Source organism: Aulonocara sp. 'chitande type north' Nkhata Bay, linkage group LG22, assembly GCF_057382095.1.
Source record: "Aulonocara sp. 'chitande type north' Nkhata Bay isolate Kocher_YH1m ecotype deep benthic linkage group LG22, A_spYH_male_GT1.1, whole genome shotgun sequence".
Classification (NCBI taxonomy): domain Eukaryota; kingdom Metazoa; phylum Chordata; class Actinopteri; order Cichliformes; family Cichlidae; genus Aulonocara; species Aulonocara sp. 'chitande type north' Nkhata Bay.
This window is the reverse complement of record NC_141364.1, coordinates 13,314,430-13,331,561: the sequence shown is the minus strand read 5'-3', so window position 1 is coordinate 13,331,561 and position 17,132 is coordinate 13,314,430. Positions and strand designations below refer to the sequence as shown.

The 17,132-nt window shown below is 39.9% G+C and overlaps 1 protein-coding gene across 1 annotated transcript in view; it reads right to left on the bottom strand.

Moving 5' to 3' along the window:
• The window catches only part of osbpl10a (oxysterol binding protein-like 10a), a 97,293-nt gene that overhangs the window by 36,418 nt on the left and 43,743 nt on the right, over positions 1-17,132 (bottom strand). The window contains exon 5 of the mRNA XM_086280778.1: positions 14,379-14,576. Within this exon, the coding sequence (XP_086136904.1) occupies positions 14,379-14,576 (198 nt within the window). The remainder of the gene's footprint in view (positions 1-14,378; positions 14,577-17,132) is intronic.

Sequence of the window (17,132 nt, the reverse complement as noted above, 5' to 3'; positions counted from 1 at the left end):
TAATCACCACATTATCACAAACAGATTGCATGTAATTGTCAACTTGACCAATTTAGTCGCCGACTGACAGCAGACTGAATCCACCTCTGCCGTTTTATCACCACCTTGATGTATCAAAGTAACTTTGAACACCGCGGCTGTGATTGGTTGCAGACCTGGATCTGATTTTTGAAGCAACAATTTTAAATGAAACAAAGCTGCATTTAAAATAGATGCTGCAGTTAATTGTGACGTGTATTTAGCCTGTATCAACAATTCATGCTCAATTTGCTGCTTTTTAACTAATGTTTGATTAAGAAAAAGAAATTAGGAAATTGTCCATCTTAACAGTCAATACTGTTGAACTATTGACCTGTTTTTGCATTTTAGGGACCTTTAAACCTAAAAGCATAGAATGAGGGAATAAGTTTAAGAGAGAATGTATCTTCATCCTAGAGCGGACAACTGACTCCTGAATTGCCGAGCTATTTAGTTCCAGCTGTGCTGACTCACTGTGGAAAGAGCAAATCTTTAAAAGTAAGATCAGTTTGTTTGTTTCTTTAAACACCGAGCAGGATCCTAGCATCACTTTTGGGCTACAGGCCACATTAAAGCTTACTTTTGAGCATTAGAGACACTCTAATGCACACTTTTAGAAAATGGCTTGCAGCATCTTTAAATGTTATCATGTTGGATTAACTGAGGACAGTATTTGAAGTCTGTTTGCACAGGTTATGTTCACAAACCAAACCAAAAATGTCAAGTACACGCATAAAGAAACAGAAATGAATGTGACTCATCTTTCATCATCTTATACAACAACTTTACTGGCATGTTGGTGGTGATACCACTTAGCATTAATTCTAGTGGTATAACCTCAGTCTTGACTACTGGAAACAAGCAATCCACACAACCTGCTCCAAGACGAGAGTGCCAAAACAAGAAACTGCAAAAACTCGTCAAAGCAGAAAGGTTCTCCTCCGTGCTCCCACAGACACACCGAGTATTTCTTACTTACTGAAATTATCTCTGTATGAGTCACCTATCAGAGTCTAAATGCATCACAAAAGAAAAAAGACTAACCGCTTCTCGCTTCCAGTGTAATAAGCTTCTCAGGGCTAATGAATCTGGGTTGTTTATCACGCTGGAAATGTTGTATTCATTAATATTGAATGGCTTCACAAACACTCGTCCTCTGCGTACACTTCTACAGCACATCTGTCTCCATGCATCAGTACACAGAGCTATTCTGGAGTCACTGAAAAGCTGTTGCAGTGAGGACGATGTGGCAAAGAGATTCACAGGAAGGAATTTCATCCTGAAAATGCACAGTCGTTTTCCAATTATTCAGCTATGCTGAAGTTCTTGGGGAGAAGGGTGTCATCTATTGAATGCTTGTTATAAATAGATTCTTAGTGTATGGTATCACTGATATCATCTCTGCTTCACTGTGTCTGTCAAACAATCACAACTTACTCTTTTACTTGAAACAGGATTTTATTTTATTTTCCAGCTAAAATCCTTCACGCTGTCACACTCTGTGACACATTACTGTAATTACAGGGCATTATTTAAGGCTTTTCTACATTACCTTGTGACAGAAATCCTCATACCACAATATCATGGTTGACATTTTTCCTGTATAAGTGGTGAGTTCAACATGACCAGTCTGTTTTAGCATGAGCGCAAGCATGCTCGATAATATCAAGTGAAATCATAAAGTGATTTATGCCATTTATGCACTCAGTGGAAGTCTCTTTCTGCCACATGTACTTGCACATGTCAAAACACTGACTCTTAAACTTAAATTGGGTGATTTCATCTAATTAAAAATCAAACATGTTCCACTTTTTGATGAAAATGATGCCACATTTAAGGGTATTTCAAGGGATGAAGGAAGGAGTCTTTTTTAGATATTATATTTTAAAACTTCCACTATCTAGAAAACATTTTCAACTAAGTCCTATTATTAGTAAGTATTTGCAGGAGGTAAGGATCTGGTGCAGTGGCCCTATGAACATGATGAATATGAATATCAACAGTTAAATTTAGGTGAATCATTCCACAAATATTGACTTTTTGTTCTTTGACAGAGCAAGTTTCTGTTAATATTATATCTAAAATTTGTGGTAATGTTCCCTTTCATTTCTCTCATTCTTTAAAATCTTCAGTTGTGTACAGCAGCCAAAGATTATGTTGGCAAGCAGAGCAAGGTGTTTTAATTCAGAGCATGCTGATTATATGTGACAAAGAAAAAGAGGATGTGCGCTGGTTTGGATTGTTGTGTATAGACTTTGTCTATGAAAAGCTGTGAATAAAACATAAGCCATCTACCTGCAGGTCACCAGATGTGCTTCCAGAGCTCAGACATCCAAATCTTTCAGTGTTAAATTGAGAGTCCAGAGCGATAATTGATAGACTCGTTGTACCAAATAAAACCTACTTTGAGCTGCTCCCTTAACCTGTGGTCACCACAGCGGGTAGCTTCACGTGTTTGATTTGGAGTTTTACCCCAGATGTCCTTCCTGATGCAACCCCAAAGTGGATTTGTGTCCCCAGCTAGAATCAATTAGAAAAAAGACGCAGCTGAAAACATTTTCTAAACAATGGCTTTTTAATATGGCAGCTCAAAAGCTGATGGTTGAAAGCAGGTTCCCCGTCATGCTCGTGATCTGGTGCTTTGATACAATCACCATCGCAGTGATGATCCTCAACATGGAAGTCACATTAGTTTGACACAGAAGTTGATGTTTGTTCTCTGCGTTGAAGTCACAGATGCGCACATCGGTCTGAACGGGAGCAGCAGTGCAAAAACTGTCAAGAGGTGCACACCACTGTCATTTTATTTCTTTAAGGAAGACTTAGGATCTTTCCTACTCCATTAAAAAGCAAAACATGAAAATAATAACTGCAAGTGAAAAAAGTTACTGTGGCTATTTCGTTTCCTTTTTGAGAGAAAAAAAAAAGACTTTTAATGTTTTATTTTTCGCAGAGAAAGCATCAGCGGTCTGTTTAATGACATCACTCATTTAACCTGATGTCTTTGAAATTTTTTGCATTTCCTTTTTTTTGCTGCTCATCAGCTAACATGTATCATGGAAGTGGATAATCTATGATCAGCATATGCTGGATGACATAATGGCCAGCAGAGCAAAGCCAACTGTCTGTCTCTCATTTGTATCTGATCTGATTCTGAGCTAACAGCAGTGTTGTTATAAAGAAAACTACGATTTCTGTCCATCAGGAAACAGACACAGCCTGCATTTTGTTTGGTTTCGGCTTTAGCCCAAACATTCGATATGATACAAAAGATGAATGCTCAGCACATATGCAGCATGGCAGAAAAGCAGAGGTTTGGAGGCGTAATTACATCTGTGTTGCACTAATAATGCCAGAAAGCCGAACATGCCTGAGGGTCTACATTCACTAGAGGGGCCTTTAGGAGGTGGCAATGAAGGTGGAGAGCAAATGTGTTGCTATGCAACCTAAAGTAACTCAGAAAAAGCATACCATGCTCAAAAATAACACAGCTCACTGGGTTTTATTGTCCACAGGAAAAAATGCAGCCACATTTCTTTAGGTAAAAAAAAAAAAGAAAAAAGACCTGTTTACACACAAGGAAAATACGATAAAAGCAGATAAAGGAAAAATTTAAAGAGAAAAAATAGACCACAGGGTGAAATAATGTTTAAATATATCAGAATATCTGACACAGCATGATGAAGTTATAAAAAGCAAAGTAGAAAACTTAAATGTCTCAAATATTTCTCAAATGTCTGCTAGTGTTAGTGGTCACCTTCGAGGCCCACTCAAATAATTAATTATTTTCACAAATTTCACAAAAGGGAAATTTAAAAAGAAAAAAAATTATTTCAACAACCACTGCTTTCTGTATGTAAATAGCATCAAAGTTGATATGTTTATTAACTTTTAAAAGCAGGTAAAAAATAAAAAAAAATAAAAAAAATAAAAATCAGAGAGCTTTCAATAATGGCAGCTTCCCCCACCACACACAGAAACAGACAGACAGACAGACAGAGTGCTCTCAGGAGCCAAGAGGACCAGCGATGCTTCCAGAAATAGCATAACCCCAATGATCCAGCTCTACCACGGCAGTGTAAGTGCCCAGTGGTGCTGCTGCACCGACAGCCGAGGCGTTTGATGAGTTCACATCAGCCAGCTGTGACAAGCTGGCTTTGGAGAGACGGTTATGTGGTCTGACTGCCACCGTCACGCATTCAGCAAAGGGACAGATGGATGGAAGGTGACAACGTGACAATGGCCCAAACATTCAACCGAAACCTCGTCGATACATCAGGATAGCAATTACTGCTGTCAGCGTGATAAAGATTTTTAGAAAATACTGAACTGTACTGAGAAACTGACCAGACACAGAAGCTCCCCAGCACTGAGACGTTTTAAGAATCATATTTAAAACGCACATTTACAGCAGATTATTAGTAAGTTTATTTAAATAGGTTATGTTAGAGGCATTAATTGTTTAGATTTCAAATGTGTAATGAATGACAGTATAATATGGCATGTATAGCAACGTGTATGTGTTTGTGTGGTTATAAAGCACAAATAACCTCAATATTCAAACATATGAAAATACTGCTTGAATGACACTATTTTACTTTTTATTCATCACAGTGATTTGTATAATATCAGAGTCACTGTAATAACCAGGTTCTGATATATGAAATGTGTCCACATAAATATTCAAACTATGATAACAACTGGCGAACATAATAATATGGAATTAGTAGAAAACCAAACAGAAATGAGCCATCTGTTTGTCCTTTCATGAATTCAGCACAACACTGCCAATTTACAGCAGCCAACTCTGCCTTTGAACTGACCTGCAATTTCACAAGGTACAAATGATCTCATCTCTGGAACAAACAGCATTCACATTCAGTGATCACAAGGTGCATCCACGCACTGTAGGGGTGAATCTCTCAGGCACAGAAAGTGTTGTGAAAAAGCATTTGCCCCATTCTTGACTTCTTATTTTCTGCACTCTTACATGTCTCAGATCAAACAACTTTTAATATTAGACATAGATTTTTGCAAAGCCAAAGAATTTCAGTCTTCTCTGAGTCCGGAGGTTGACTAGTCCACTGGTAGAGCAGGGCGATATGACCAAAAATATTTATCACGATATACATTTGAAAATTTGCGATAACGATATAACTGACGATATAATTGACACTAGACAAAATACTTTACAACTCCACAACTTTATTAGTGCAAAAAACCCCATCAATGCATTTTCACTTAAACAAGCAGCTGTTTTTTATGTGTATTAAAGTTATATACAGTGGGGCAAAAAAGTATTTAGTCAGCCACCGATTGTGCAAGTTCCCCCACCTAAAATGATGACAGAGGTCAGTAATTTGCACCAGAGGTACACTTCAACTGTGAGAGACAGAATGTGAAAAAAAAAATCCATGAATTCACATGGTAGGATTTGTAAAGAATTTATTCGTAAATCAGGGTGGAAAATAAGTATTTGGTCAATAACAAAAATACAACTCAATATTTTGTAACATAACCTTTGTTGGCAATAACAGAGGTCAAATGTTTACTATAGGTCTTTACCAGGTTTGCACACACAGTAGCTGGTATTTTGGCCCATTCCTCCATGCAGATCTTCTCGAGAGCAGTGATGTTTTGGGGCTGTCGCCGAGCAACACGGACTTTCAACTCCCGCCACAGATTTTCTATGGGGTTGAGGTCTGGAGACTGGCTAGGCCACTCCAGGACTTTCAAATGCTTCTTACGGAGCCACTCCTTTGTTGCCCGGGCGGTGTGTTTTGGATCATTGTCATGTTGGAAGACCCAGCCTCGTTTCATCTTCAAAGTTCTCACTGATGGAAGAAGGTTTTGGATCAAAATCTCACGATACATGGCCCCATTCATTCTGTCCTTAACACGGATCAGTCGTCCTGTCCCCTTGGCAGAAAAACAGCCCCATAGCATGATGTTTCCACCCCCATGCTTCACAGTAGGTATGGTGTTCTTGGGATGCAACTCAGTATTCTTCTTCCTCCAAACACGACGAGTTGAGTTTATACCAAAAAGTTCTACTTTGGTTTCATCTGACCACATGACATTCTCCCAATCCTCTGCTGTATCATCCATGTGCTCTCTGGCAAACTTCAGACGGGCCTGGACATGCACTGGCTTCAGCAGCGGAACACGTCTGGCACTGCGGGATTTGATTCCCTGCCGTTGTAGTGTGTTACTGATGGTGACCTTTGTTACTTTGGTCCCAGCTCTCTGCAGGTCATTCACCAGGTCCCCCCGTGTGGTTCTGGGATCTTTGCTCACCGTTCTCATGATCATTTTGACCCCACGGGATGAGATCTTGCGTGGAGCCCCAGATCGTGGGAGATTATCAGTGGTCTTGTATGTCTTCCATTTTCTGATGATTGCTCCCACAGTTGATTTTTTCACACCAAGCTGCTTGCCTATTGTAGATTCACTCTTCCCAGTCTGGTGCAGGTCTACAATACTTTTCCGGGTGTCCTTCGAAAGCTCTTTGGTCTTGGCCATGGCGGAGTTTGGAGTCTGACTGTTTGAGGCTGTGGACAGGTGTCTTTTATACAGATGATGAGTTCAAACAGGTGCCATTCATACAGGTAACGAGTGGGGGACAGAAAAGCGTCTTACAGAAGACGTTACAGGTCTGTGAGAGCCAGAGATTTTCCATGTTTGAGGTGACCAAATACTTATTTTCCACCCTGATTTACGAATAAATTCTTTACAAATCCTACCATGTGAATTCATGGATTTTTTTTTCACATTCTGTCTCTCACAGTTGAAGTGTACCTCTGGTGCAAATTACTGACCTCTGTCATCATTTTAAGTGGGGGAACGTGCACAATCGGTGGCTGACTAAATACTTTTTTGCCCCACTGTAAAAACGTAACAGTGCAAATTCCTTGCTGACAGTTTAACCAAAAGGCATTTCCAGTGGAATTGGCCGACATATCCATATAAGCATGTACAAGATCCACAAAACTTAAAGAGGTTATACACACACAATACGGTAATATTATGTTGAAGCCCAGTACGTATCACTCCGCGAGGCTCCTGCCTGCAATAGCCGTAATGCTCCGTCAATCCATCAAGCGGTGCGGCTTCGTAGCTTAGCAAAGTCGTACTAAAACATTTGACAGATTTTCGAGCGCCGTGTACCATGTAAAATCGTTTCGAGGTCAGCAAACACAACCAGAATTCATACATAAGGGGCACTGTCGATTTTCAGAAAAATCAAAGGATTGATTTTAAGTGTGCCGTATTTTCCAAACAACACGGTAATAACAACGGCCCGCTAGCATACCAAAAATAGTGCTTTGTTGTGTATCTGACGGACGAAAGCTAAACCAGTTCCACACCACGGAAGTTGCAGCATTTTTACAAACCAATTCGCTCTTCTCATTCTGCGTCGCCGCCATGTGCGTATATAAACATAGGCACTGCACATGCACGTTTTACTCATATTCTATTGCGATATTTCATTTTCCTATCATTGCCCAAAATTACACCGGTATTACCGTGAACAGTATGATATAGCCCAGCCCTACTTGTTGGTGTGTTTTACATTATTGTTGTGCTGCATAACCCAAGCACCGTTGAGCTTCAGTGTACAGACTGATGGTTGGATAGTCTCCTTCAGGATTTCTTGGTAGACAGCAGAAGGTCCAGAAGCAGCCCCACACCATCACACTACCACCACCATGTTTGACTGTTAGTATAATGTTCTTTGTTAGTACTGTTCAAACCTGCCAAAACATTCAGCTTGGGTCTCATCAGACCACAGAATATTTTTCCAAAAGTCTTGGGAACCATCAAGACTTTTTTGGCAAATACAAACTTTTCCATGGACGCTATTTTTAGCCCACTCGCTTTTTTATTGTTGAATCATAAATTCTAATCCTTAGCTGACGCATGCGAGGCCTGCCGATGTTATTCTGCGTTCTTTTGTGAGCTCCTGGATTAGTCATTGATGAGATGAGTTTGGTAGGTTGGCCACTCCTGGGAAAGTTCACCACTGTCACAAGTTTTCTCCATTTGTGGATGACGGCTCTTCCCGTGGTTCACTGGAGTCCCAAAGAAATGGCTTTATAACAATTTTCAAGCTAAAAGATGTCAATGATTTCTCAGCTGTTCTCAGGCTTTGTGAGATTATTTAGCCTACTTCACTTTGTAACACAGGTTTTATTTAAGTGATTTATTATCAGGCCTGTGAAACTGAACTCATCTTCCGCAAAATGTGCTCACAATTAATTCATGATTCAACAAAGGGTCCAGGAAGGTTTGGATAGCTTGTGAGAAAGGGTTTGTGTGCCTTAGTGAACATTGCATCTACAAGGTCAGGGGCAATTTGCCCCTGGTAAGGTCTCCCACTTCAAACTAGTTCCAGGTAAAGGACCAATCCAAGCGTGATTCACATTGGAAAAAGCTGTGATAGAGAGCCTTACAGGAAGCAAAAGAGTGGTGTTTATGAATATTATCAGCTGTAGTAACCAGAAAATAAATTGGATGTACAACAAAACATCCCAGATGCTGCTGTTTGATCATAAATCCACTATGTAATCAGCATGCAGCAGCTTTCTGGCCTCTACAGTGTGTAGTTGTGTATAAATCACAGCACAAGCAGACTCCTGTACTATCAGCTCCAGTGTACTGGCCTGTTACGAATAAAGGCTGGAAAACAACAAATGACAAGAGGAAGAAGGGAAGGCAGGAGGAGAAGTGGAAGAGAAGACATGAAGAGAGATGGAGAGGAGCTAAATAATGGTAGATATGAATCAGGTCACAGAAAGAAGCAACCTAATTCTTCCGGACCAAAAGAATGTGAAGCCTTACAGAGGATGAATCATGCATCACAGAGGGCCTTGTTTTCTGTCTGTGGAGGAAAGGCGGGCACCAGAGGAATGTTTGTTTTGCTTAATGATCACACCATCTGCTTGTTATTTACTCAAACTGTCCCTGGTTCATTCTGAGGAGAGACACTCTGCTCCTGAGAGGTGAGAAATGATCCTGCACTCATACTGATCACTAGCTTCTTTTTCTGTCACAGAGTGAATCCTTTAGGCGTGATATTCTTAGCATGGGGAGACAGACGCACAGCGTGGCGCATCTTGAATGGGGAATTTAACAAGTCGAAGTCAGCCAGGTCTTCAGCGAGCAAGTAAGGCTTAAAAGAAAGATCTCCACATGAAACATTGATGCTCCTCCAAAGAGTGCCTTCAGACTCGCATGCAGGAGAAACTGTTGAGTTAAACGGCAGGCTTTAATACACCGTTTAGTGTTGGGCGGCACAGTGACTCAAGGTTAACAGATGCTCCAGTGAAATGTCAATTACACGACAAGTTATTAGGCAAAAAAACAAAACAAAACATCTCCTCTTTGGTAGGCGTCACATAAAGCTCCTTTGTCCCAGCTCAAAGAAGACAGTAAATGAACTGTCTTTGTCATTCTGGTACAAAGCTCAGAAATCCACAGGTCAAAGATTGTCTTCTTATCCCTGTAACCTTCAGCTGAGCAACACAGTCAGCCCGACTCATGGCTGAAATAATGATTTAAAGTTAAAAATAGCAAACATCTGAAGGTCCCCGCTTTTCAGATCTTTCACATTTTTGCAGATTTTAATTTTCTTGACCAATTACTGACAGCATACACAAATAAAAATGTACTTTAAAGCAAAATTGTCTTTTCACAATAAAACAAACTTCACAATTTTCCCCAAATGCAGTAACTTGAAGGATCTTCTGACATCAAAATAAAACAAAATAAGTGCTCTGCTTCTGTAAAGACGTGCAAAAAATGAACTGAAAATGAACTGAATGAACAACATACGTCATACAACAAAAACATATCAGATACTTCCAATGCATCAATTCCCAGTAGGCTTAGAACTTCTCCAGATAACAGGTCATCCATCCTTTTCACTTTTTCACTCATCTCCATAATTTTCCTGTACCTGATTTGATCCTTTGCTCATACCGAGGCTGCAAGCTTGTAGCTGGTTCCGAGGTTTATTGTTGTGCACGCTTCTGTGGCAGTTCTGCTGCGTTTTACTTGCAAATTGATTCATGAAGGGCTTCCACACTATGCTAGCATGTCGCTGACAGTTTTGCGACACTGCGCGTGTGTTGTTAATGAATAAATATGCTGGATATCAGCAGATTCCAGTTCATGGAGAAAGGAAATTTGTATTTCTGAAAAGATGTGAGGTGAGAAACAATGCCAAAAGCCAATCAACAGACTGGTGGCCTGGCCAGGTTGTCACAGTACTACAGCTGAGACAGACTCCAGTGCGCCCACAAAGTCAATTGAAAAATGGATGGACAGACATAATTTGCCCCAATTTTCAGGCTGAAAAAACCCATTTATGGTTTGTTTTAACAAATTTCCAAAGGCGCTGTGCCATATCAGATTCCCCGACTTGCATATGCTCCCCTGGATTAGCTCTATGGTGCTCTATGGTGCAAACCAAATGCATTGCATGGCTGATTACACAGACTACTTAATGAGAACTGCACTCATGTAATGCTCAGTCGGTTTGTCACTACACACTTTCACATACAATTGCTTGCACCACAATTAGGGAATGAAACACGCAACAAAAAAAAGAGTGAAAATTAAAATATTCAATAATTTTTGAGGTCTTAATTTAGGTTTGCATAATTAAAAGACAAAAACATATCACAAAGTCTCTTATAAAGATAAACAAACATTTTCTGACATGGCCGGCATGACTTCATACCTGTCAGCCTCTGTTTCCATTCTCAGTACCAACAGTTTACATGGGCAGAAGTATTTTAGAAAGCCTCTTGTCTCTCTTTGTCCATATTTCCTCCTGTCATCATCTCTCCATAATTTAGCGACCAGATGCACAGCTGCTTGGCAATAATCCGAAAAGAACATTTTGTCTCTAAACAAAAAAAGGGGTGAAAGCAAAACTGCAGCAGCAAAAGGCTGTATAGTTCACCAGCCAAGCATACAATCATGTCTTCATTGTGTCTATTAGTTTTGCTTTACCAACTTCACTTCAAGCCTAATGTTGTGCAATTAATCAATTTAAATCAGCTGCAGACAAGCCTATTAAGAAGTGATGGGAGAAAAGGAGGGGAAAAAAAAATCTTCTCTGGAAAGATAAGCGGTAAAGAGTGAACGACCGTTCTGAGAGTACAGAGATGTAGCACATGGGGACAAAGTGGTAACTAGAACTGACAGGACTGGTGAATGAGGCGGGGAGAATTAATGAGGATTTGAACTTCAAACTACAGCAAAAGTTACCGGAAATGTCAAGTGAGGAGATTTTTTTTTTAATTAACTTACGCTGTGCTTCCAAGTTTTAACTCACAGAAATCATAAAACTGTTTAAACGTAGCATTAGTACAGTACACACTTTCAGGGATGAACCGGGCAACACTGCGTGGAATATCAACGGTTTACAGTTTAGTCTTTTCTCTAGCTTTTTTTTTTTTTTTGCAAATTGATGATTGCACAAACTGCTTCTGTCACCAGCCACGTTAATCAGTATTGATATATATGCAATAAAAAATGCCAACCATGCTGAACTTACAGTAAAGTGTGAGCACACTGCAGTCAGTGTCAGGCCTGCCAAGATGCCAGAAATATCTGCTGAACTCACTGCACCAGTGTCTCACCTGAGACTTTTACAATCTCTGAAGACAAAGGTCACAGAAAATATAGCACAGCTTTAAAAAAAAAAAAAAAAAAGATTTATTTTTTTGCCTTTATTTTGACAGGATAGGAAAGTAGATGAGAAAAAAGTCAAGAGAGGGGGGGATAACACATAGGAAATGGCCTGAATTGGACTCAAACCCAGGCCTTGCAATGGACTTTCGGTGAAGTTTGGGTGAAATAAGGAGAAAAGACAACCAACAACTAGTCTGTATTAATTAAAAACTGGAAAACTTTCCAGTTAATCAGAATTCCAGGCTCAGGGGGGGAATTCAGATTTTAGGGGATAGTTGGAAGAAGCTGGTTTCATCGTGGTATGTTTGCTCATGTGAAGCCCAATCTCAGCTTATCCAATACAAGTTGCTTCACAGAAATTACTGGACTCCCAGTAAGCTAGTCAGGTTGAAGCTTGCTGACGATGGCACCTGTTGGAAATGCGAGGAGGAAGCCAGGACCCTAGTTCATATGTTGTATGCATGCCGGAAAAATGATTATTTGTGGGACAATTATATTGTAAATTATATTTGAGGCTTCACAGTATAAAGGGTGACAAATATAAAATGATATTATATAAAACATGCTTAATTTAAATGCCCATTTGGGGAGGTATTTGCCTGTGATGAGGGGTTTTTGACCACTGGAAAGGATTCCTGTGCAATTCTCAAATCCCAACACCTTGATGCTCAACATGGATGATTCTGTGCATCAGTCAAATATTATTACTTCACTCTTCTCTGCAACTGGCTGCTAGACCAGCAACCAAGCATCAGCACCAAGAAAGAGTAGCCCACAGATCAGTAATACCACATATTTTTACAATACCCTCATCTGACAGCACACACTCACTGCAGGTAGACGGGGAGTCCAAACCTGCCCACGCACTGCTAATACGTTACCACCGCTGAACCATAATTTCCTCATCATCCACCCTGCTGCATGTCTTTACGCCACTTTTAAACACGTATTTCTTCACTTTGATATAAATCGCATCAGCTTTTCATACGTCAAAGTAGACAGCGTGCTCTTTTCAATGTCCAGCTCACAATGAACACTCTGGCTCCTTCTTATAAAAGTCGCAATAACAATTGATGAGAAAACAAAACAAGCGGCTGAATTATCTGTTAGCTTCAACGTAGCTATAGCCTTATAGCCTTTATATACAGTGCTTTGTATCTGTGTCCATGCTATTGTTTCTAACCAGAGGAATGCTACCCATCTACTTCTCTCAGTCTCTACTGCAGGAGAACACAAATCCCTGCAGTATATATGCTCAACTATTCACGAAGCATAATTTCAATCAGCTGCACAGTTATGCAAGATACTGTGGGTAAAAGAAATTAAATCTATAACTATTTACATGGAAGAAGCTGTAAGAAATAAATGTTTGATATTTCTGCCTTTACTGTAATATATATTGTACATATATTTATTACTCTCAGATTTAGCCATTCTTATATTTTGCTTGTTTTATGTTATTGTATTTTTTTTTTGCACACCTCTGTTGCTTGTGAAGCTCGCACACAAGAATTTCACTCGCATGTACTGTACCAGTGTACCTGCACATGTGATGTGACAATAAAAGTGATTTGATTTGATTTATTTGCAATTACACAATTTCTAAATATTAAATTGCTAAATCTATGTGCTTGAAAATCAGTAAAATGTCAGACACTCACAAGATTCCCTGTTGTCTGATTTACTCAGCTCACAAAAAAGCTAAGAAATTATCAGTTTTTCTAAAAAAAAATAAAATAAAAAAAATCCCCTTAACAGCAATAAAATGAAGGAAAAAAGAAATCTCTGAACACTTGTGTTTGTCTACTGCGATGTGATGCATTATACATCACTTGCTGTACTGTCCCGTCTCGTGTGCGCCATGGCGCTCTGTTGTTGTTAAGCTTGAATGAAGCTGTGACGAGCATTAATGTTAAAGTGACCCACATCCGAATGACAGACTTCTGCTACTTCAACAGAGCGTTACACCGCAGAGGGGCTTTAGTTTTTCAAAGTAAAACATTTCTGCTAATGGACACAAAAATACTAAAATTAAATATAATTACTAGATAACCAATCTGTAAAAGCCTTTGAAAACAGCCTCTTATGAGTCAGACTATAGAAAGTATTTCCTTAGGTGGAATACCAAATACCAAATCCTGTCTTTGGAAAACACTGCTCACTGCTGGCATTAATAAAAAAGCCATTACAGAAAATTAGTACAAAACTGTGCTGGATACCCTCAAGCAGTGGACAGACACAGCTGAATAATCTTTATAATGAAAAAGAGATGTTAAGGAGTGACCGTCTCCAGTAAAAACAGAGAAAAGAACTGCCGAGATTACAGTGGAAGAGGAGGAAGAGGAGGTTTCCTTCCCGCGATTCACTTGTGTCAGACAGAAACTGACACAAACACGCCATGATAGGTTAAGCTCTTGTTGGGTTCTTGTTTCTTTATGTAATTTATCAATTAATAAATAACATTTTCTGGAAAAATAAAACTATTCTTTAACTTAGTTCTTGTAACATATAATTAAAGCCAGTTTCTTTTAAGGGAAAAATTCAGAAAGAAAGTGTACTGAAGAAGGAAACTGCATTCAATAAATCTAAAAGGTGAAAACATATGCCCACTCATAAGTCAAAAGGCGTGTTGTTACTGCTACGACTTCTCCACCCACCTCTTTGACCTCCAGCAGCCGGCCTGGGTATTGACTCTTGGCTCGTCGAGCTGCAGCTGGAGATTTGTGGTGAGTGATCGTGACGATGTTGCTGGGTGTGGCGGGGTGACCCAGGTGCCTCGGAGATCCCGGGGATGAAGTTGGTGTTAGGTGGGGAAGGAGGGAGAAACTACGGGTCCGACCAGAGGAAGAGGAGCCCTGGAAGATGGGATTTAAAGATGACAGGAACATGATGATGTAAAGGAAAAAGTAAAGGAAAATAAAAAATCTATACATAATGATTAAAAAATAAATAAATAAGGGTTTAGTAAGATGTATTCACTATTACACATAAATGGAGAGTAGTTTTATGTTCATGAGCTTCATGCTAGTGTTAATGTTGTGCGTTTTATTATGATGTCACCTAGTGACACGGATCCGTCACTTCCAACTCATCACAACCAACGCCTTAAAACCTTTAAACTCACTGGGTAAGTCCTGGTAAATGAACTGTTACTTAAACCGTACTAATCTTACTGAGCACTACACGCCACTTTCATCCAGTGACACACAATCGTACAATGATTTGTGCTACAGTCATGTGGCAAAAAAAGTACAACCTCTTTCAATTTAAGATATTACATATCAGGACATAATGGAAGAAAAATGAACTGGTCCTAAACTGGTCTTGAAGTTAGGTAAATACAAGCTCATATGAACAATAACACATGACGTATTAAAGCATATTATTTATTTGTAAAATATAGTAGCAGGAGCAGTGTGTGAAGTACACCCTTACTGCTTTCTTAGGAACTAAGAGAGTAAGTAGCAGCCGGGCGCTGCTAATCAACTGCACTTAACTAACTGATGAGACTCTACAGGCCGCAGTATGTTAAACGTTCATGGCAGAACTATTTGGAAAAACAGCAACCGTTTTCTCTCTAAAATGAGCATGACAGCAAAGCCAAAAAAGCCAAGACTCTCCTTAAGACAGATGAGACCAAAGTGGAGATATTTGCTCACATTTGCACAGCAAAAAACAAGCACAGCATACCAACTGTCAGGCAGTGGTTGGGGCCTGTTTTGCAGCCACAGGACCTGAACACCTTGCGGTCAAAGAGAAAACTTGGAAACATACCAAAGTATTTTACAGTCAAATATGAGGCCATCAGTCTGGCAGGTAAATCTGGCCTGAAAGTGGTCATAGCCCCTATTTACCAATATGTGAAAACACTAATTTACCATTGGATTTATGGGATATGTGCCAGCCTCCCGTTCTGTTCTAACCACCATGTGTACGTTAATAAATCAATTGCAAGGGAAAACCCTGCAGGAGAGAGTCCAACTGAAGAAAATGAAACAAATGTGTCCAAAGAGGAAGCCAGAAAACTTCCAGATTAAATGATGGCGGTTTGGACATCAATCAAAGTCAAGTGCTTAATCCAATCAACTGCGGTGGGACCTAAAGAGAGCTGTGCATAGACGGATGCCTGCAAACCTCAACGAACTTTCGTCCATAACAATGTGAGATACTGATAAAATCCAAAACAGCTTAAAGGTGGCTCTGCCAACAACTGAATCATGGAGTCATTGCATTTTGGATTAGTTTGTGTTAAATAAATGTTGACACAGTGTGATGTGTCATGCATCTTGTTGTTCCCCAGTAAAACTGTTACCTAAAAACATTTTTTCTCATACAAGCATGTGAATTGATAGGCGGTGGGTGCCTCAGCTGAGTTTTATCAAAAGATAGAATCAGCCTTTTTGTTGTTTTGTTTCCCTCTGCGGCAAAGCTTAAGTCACATCACATCTTTCATTTTGATGCCTCCTTTGCTTCCCCCTCTGTGACTCTTGTCTCCTCACTTCGCTGACCTCCATGCTCACACAGGCAGCGATGTCAGACCAGTATCTCTCTCTCCTGCCCCTGCTCTCCATTAGTATACTGCAGCAGAGAGCCAGCGCAGATTTATCCCCCAGAAGACCACAGAGGTCTGGTCACAGCAGCGGTGAAAATAAAATGGATCAAATAAACAACTTCCACCCCAGAGCACCACACAATGAGAGGGAAACAAATGGCCTTCCCGTTTTTGGTCAGAGATGCTGCTCACTCTGCAGTAACCGAGAGGATCAAACCCATCACGAACCTGCCGTTGTTACATACCACACAAATAATCAGGGGTCACTCCCTCTTCTTTTCAGATAATAAAACTGCTCACAAGTTAAGAATATTTTCCTTCTGATTAGATGCATCACCAAAGTCTAAGCAGAGGGAGGTACTGAAGGTCGGTACTTGTGAAGCAGTTCTAACAGAAGATAATCAGCTTACGGGAGAGTACATTGTTGTATTGTGCGCGGCTAAGCCACGAGCTATGAGTATGAGGAAAAGACAGTGTTTCGGGAGTGTGAACAGATAGACACGCTGAGGTTTTGTACTCCAAAAACTGGCACAGAGCCCCAAAGCACTTTAATAAACTGCAACAGAAAAAATAAGAAAGCTGTAAAGAAAAAGGAGGGCCAGAGCTGGAAGGAAGGAGGACAGACGTGTATTTACATAATTAGAGCTCTTTTAGTTAAGTGCATTCCTCTCTTACCATTTCACTTCTATCTAAAATTAACTGCTGAAATCGTTAAGTTAAATAAATAAATAACTCGGCAATTGCAAAGTTAATGTGATTATACTTTACTAACTTCACTTAAAGAGAAAAGCAGAGGTCTTACAGGTCTTACTGGGGGACAGGGCTCGTTCAAAGAAGGTGGCCTCGGTACACTTCCTGT